General features: G+C 62.7%; 3 protein-coding genes across 3 annotated transcripts; 2 read left to right on the top strand and 1 right to left on the bottom strand.

Annotated features, from left to right (window-relative positions):
- Positions 1-21: 21 nt before the first annotated feature.
- Positions 22-574, bottom strand: AMSG_03660 (uncharacterized protein; the record flags this gene model as incomplete). Its single annotated transcript, XM_013904121.1, has 2 exons — positions 473-574; positions 22-144 (listed from the first exon to the last, which is right to left on the bottom strand). Exons 1-2 carry the CDS (start codon positions 560-562, stop codon positions 22-24), a joined length of 213 nt encoding a protein of 70 aa, XP_013759575.1. The 5' UTR covers positions 563-574.
- A 675-nt stretch (positions 575-1,249) lies between these two features.
- On the top strand, positions 1,250-1,867 carry AMSG_03659 (uncharacterized protein; the record flags this gene model as incomplete). The annotated part of the gene is made up of 1 exon (XM_013904120.1): positions 1,250-1,867. One exon carries the CDS (start codon positions 1,250-1,252, stop codon positions 1,865-1,867), a length of 618 nt encoding a protein of 205 aa, XP_013759574.1.
- Positions 1,868-2,470: 603 nt separating this feature from the next.
- On the top strand, positions 2,471-3,964 carry AMSG_03658 (uncharacterized protein). Its single transcript, XM_013904119.1, has one exon. The coding sequence runs from the start codon at positions 2,581-2,583 to the stop codon at positions 3,943-3,945; it is 1,365 nt and encodes a 454-aa protein (XP_013759573.1). The 5' UTR covers positions 2,471-2,580; the 3' UTR covers positions 3,946-3,964.
- Positions 3,965-4,464: the final 500 nt, after the last annotated feature.

Here is a 4,464-nt window from a genome sequence, read left to right as displayed (position 1 = left end):
GGGGGGGGGGCGGTTGCTCGTTTACATCATCTGCGGAGACTGGCCAGACGGACCAGGCGGGAGCGGCTGGTCGCCAAGGAAGATCTCGGGCTTCTCACGCATGGCATAGATGGAGAGACCAAACAGCAGGGTGTTGCGCATCAGCTATGGGTAGGTAGGAGGAGAAGGACGAGGGGTGAGTTGCAGAGCGGTGAGGAGGGGGGGGGCGACAGGGATTGGTTGGCATGTGCGGTAGGGTTGGGTACAAAGCAAGCGGTTGACAAGGGGTGAAGAGCATGACATGTTGTGTATGTGAGTATGGATGGGGGGGGAGAAGGTGGCGGTGGTGGGTGCAAGGGAAGGCTGGGTAGCGAGCCGGTGGCTGCCATGCTGCGTCGCATCCCACGTCCATCACCCGCACAGGATAGGGAACGACGGGTAGGGGGGGGGGGCGGGGGAGGGGGGGGGGGGGGAAGGAGGAGGCAAGCCGTACCTTGATGTTCAGCCGGCGCTTGACGTTCTTCTCGCGGAAGCCAAACTCCTCATCCCACACAGCCCACAGCTTGTCCATGATCCAAGACATGTTGGTAGTCAAGGGCGACGGGTGTCTAGCCGTCGGTGAAGCGGTCGGGTGGCGGGCGGGTGAGCGGTCGGGCGACGGGCGGATGCGGTCCCGGTTGTCGAAAGGATAGGGCGCAGCGAGTCTTCGACCGCGGGCAGGGCCAGAGAAAACGATGGCCACGACTGACATCTGTACCTCCTTGTAGTTGACTAGCGTCTGAGGCGGAGTCATGATCGAGATCTTCGACAGCCACGGCAGCAATGCTGTCCTTGTATGATTGGTCTGCCACCCGAGTCCAAATCGACAGCGCGCTCGGCCGCGCTGTCGCTGGCGATGCTCACGGCGATGGCGCCAAGGTGGACCTGGACAGACGTGGTGTCGGTCAAGCCGGATGTGTTGATGGATGACGGCAGACGATGTCAGCGAGTTTATTGCATCGAAAGTTCTCGGTGAGTGAGCTGTACCCGACCTGTGATGGCTGGCGGGAAATCGGGAGTGGCGGGGCGAGCGGAGCAGCGAGGAGCAGCAACAGCTGACGTGGTCGGCACAAGAGCTGCGAGCGAGGGGGAAAGAATGGAGCCAAGCAGTCCGGTGCGGCGAGGAGGGCACCCTTTGTCGCCGGTGCGGGTGCCACGAGATAGCTCGCTCGGCTCGTTGCCGCTGATGCGGTCACCGCTGGCAAGGTCGCCACTGCGGTCGCTGAGGTACATGCCGTCGCCTTTGGCGCCAAGCGCAAGTGAGCTGAGCTCGCCAGCGTCGTCGTCTTGGGATCCATCGGCATCGCTCCTGTGGTCGGGAGACTCGTCGGAGGCTTCGGGGCCATGGGCGGTGCCGGACGAGACCTCTCTCGCCGCTGACGGTACAGAGGTCCCCGCCGACGCTCACGACACCACTGTCGAGCTGAAGGCCCAGATTGCTGCGCTCACGGCGGAGCTCGACGCGTATCGCAACCACAACGCAGACATGGCACTGCTCGAGGAGACAGTGTCATCTATTGAGGACCGGATGGCCGGAGAGACAAGCATGGTCGAGCTGTGGCGCACCCGGTACTTGGAGGCCGCGGCCCGCGCCGACGCCGCCGAGGCTGAAGTTGCGCGCCTGACCGCGCTGCTGGAGGCGCCTACTCGAATGGGCTGCGAGGGCGAGAAGAACGTTGGTGAGGATGTGATGGAGCTGGAGGTCGAGGCGAAGCCATCGCCTACAGCACGCGATGCGCTGGCGACGCCGGCGTCGCCAGCGACACCCAGCCATCCGGCCCTCCGGAACCATGGTCCGAGCACGATCCTGCCGCGAACTCCGCTCCACTTACGTCCTTGGGAGATGTAACACGATGTGTTGGAGTGTGTGCGTGTGTGGGCGGAGTCGCGCGTGTGAATGAAGATGACGATCAGCTGTGTTGACAGAGGCTCGGCGTCGGCCACACTTGGCTCGGCGAGCCGGCAGTATGTCCTCGCCGTCGCCGATGAACCTCTCATCGGAAGGGTCCGGTGCAGAGTCGTCCTCGAGCGAAAGTATAGGAGCTAGACGAGTTGTGCCTGTGACCATGAACGACGAGTCAGACCTTGGGCTCGGCTCGGGCTTGACCCTGGGCGAGCCATCTTCGGCATCCTTCGCTGGAGGCGAAGCTGCGACAGACGAGGGCTTTGTGGACGGACAAGGCGGGCAGACAGACACGGAGGATGTGGGCAGCGAGGAGCGCGTTGGCGAGGGGCTGGGGGAGTGGAGAAGGAAGCGGTATGGGGAGTGGACCGGGGAGTGGCAGCAGGAGCCGCGGCAGTAGCAGCCGCAGCGGTGGCAGCTCTGGAGAGGGGCCTAGTGATGGGCCTGGGGGCTCAGGTGGATCTGGCGATGATGGGGACGGAAGCTGCAGCGCAAGTGGTGTTGCAGGCGCAAGCAGCTCGAGCAGCTCCAGCAGCTCCAGCAGCGCCAGTTCAAACAGCGCCAGTTCGAGCAGCACCAGCTCGAGCAGCGCCAGCTCATCGACGTCGAGCAATGGGTCCAGATCTGCTTCGTTGCCGACGGCAAGGTTACGGTACCCAATGATTACAGGGGCAAGAGTGAGCAAGAAGCGGAAGCGATGGGATCCATTTACGCGGCGGACGGTGGCCTCGGTGACGCGCAAGATGCCGCGGACGCCGAGCAGGTATGCAGCGCCGCTGATGGCGCTCATCAAGGTTGGCATGCAAGTTCTTCGTCGCGGCGAGCTTGTGGCAGCGCTGCAAATTCTGCTGCAGGTGATCTCCTACATTGCGTACATCCGGTTTTTTGCCGGCCCACAAGTCTCGCTGCTGATGGCGGTGGGCGACGCTTACGCAATGCTGAGCACGACGCTCGACACACTGACAACAGCAGCCATGGCGCTGCCTGCTGGCCATGCGTCGCGGGCGCACGTGCGTGCGATCATAGTGGCAATCCTCAAGGCACTGGCGGTCATTCTTCACACGGTGTGGTATCCGCGGCTGCCGCTCGGGATCACCGGACGATGTGTTGCGACGATTCTCGCACTTGACGGTGACCCCCAGGACGCGGTCGACGTGCTGCAGGACTTTCTTGCTATCCGCATTTACCAGCAGCAGCCAATGATGCTCGGCGCTTATGCGATGGCGACGCTTGCGGCGGTCAAACACAAGATGCGGCGCGGACCGGCAACGACCGGCGACGACGTTATCGACAACGAGAACTTCCAGGCCCATGTCGATGACCTCAATCGGGCGTGCACCATGCTCGAAAAGTGCCACGAGGTCGATCCGCACAACGCCACATGGGTGAGCCTCCACCTGGAGGTTCTGGCTACCAAAGGAGACATCGCCGGCATGATGAAGATTGCGCTACGCGAGGCCGACACCACGAGTGCGCCACCGGCGATGCTGCTACCGATGTGGATCATTGCGCTCGAGTTGATTGAGATGTATCCGCGGCACGTGCAAAAGTCGGTTCGCAAGACGCTGCCGATCCGGCGGCTCAAGTACGCACTCTGCATCCTCGCGCTGGACCGGACCAACGTCCGCGCGCTGGCAACTCTTCTCGACGCCGGGGCCACTGCCGATGCACTCGCGCCAGCGATGCGTTCTCTTCCGGACGGCATCCCGCGGCAGCAGCCAGTCAATGCGGTGCTGATGTTCATCGAAGAGTCTCGCGGAGTAACCCCACAGGCGTGGACCGTGCTCGACCGAGTCCTCAACGCGGGGCTCCCCGTGACCGACAACATGGAGATGGCAATCAAGTTCATTGCATCGTCGCGGCCGAGGATTCTGCTGTGGACCACCATTATTCGCGAAGGGCTGCAAGACGATGACAACGAGGCGTGCAAGGTGGTGTGTGGCAAGCTGCGTGCAACCATGATGCGATCACCCTCGTTCAATCTGGCACTCGACGAGCTCAACATCAACGCGCTTGACTGGTAAAAACGAACCGTTGCTGCTCTACATGTCGATGTCGCCACCTATGTCATGGAGCACCATGCCTGACTCGGCATCCGAGGCGCGACGCTTGTCAGCGCGCGAGTACGACGAGACCTCCGGGTGGTCAACCTTGGAGCAGCAGCATGCACGAATGATGCAGCAGGCACAGAGAAGGATCAAAAGGCCGGCTAGAATGAGAAGATATATGATGTCCACACCATAGACATCGGCCGGGAGGCCAAAGGGGCCCTTGTCGGTCCCGGCGTCGGGTGTAAAGTCAGGGCACGACTGGCGGGCAAGAGCAAGTGTGTCGGTATTGGGACAGAGACCAATGTATCCGCCATTGTGCGGAACAACGTCGACACACGACGCAGTATCGTTGCACCAGCCACATATGATGCTGTCGGGAGTGTTGGCGAGTGCACAGGCAGTGCAATTGGCGAGCGGGGTGCAGCGAGAAGGCGCCGGCGGAGGAGGTGGCGACGGCGGCGGCGGAGGAGGGGACGGCGGCGGCGGCGGCGG

The sequence above is a fragment of the Thecamonas trahens genome (assembly GCF_000142905.1).
Source record: "Thecamonas trahens ATCC 50062 unplaced genomic scaffold supercont1.14, whole genome shotgun sequence".
Taxonomy (NCBI): Eukaryota; order Apusomonadida; family Apusomonadidae; genus Thecamonas; species Thecamonas trahens.
The sequence above is the reverse complement of the archived record's forward strand: the minus strand, read 5'-3'. Positions and strand labels throughout refer to the sequence as shown.

Coding starts and splice junctions, on each gene's coding strand:
- AMSG_03658 (XM_013904119.1), top strand. CDS start 2,581: ATGATTACAGGGGCAAGAGTGAGCAAGAAGCGGAAGCGATGGGATCCA.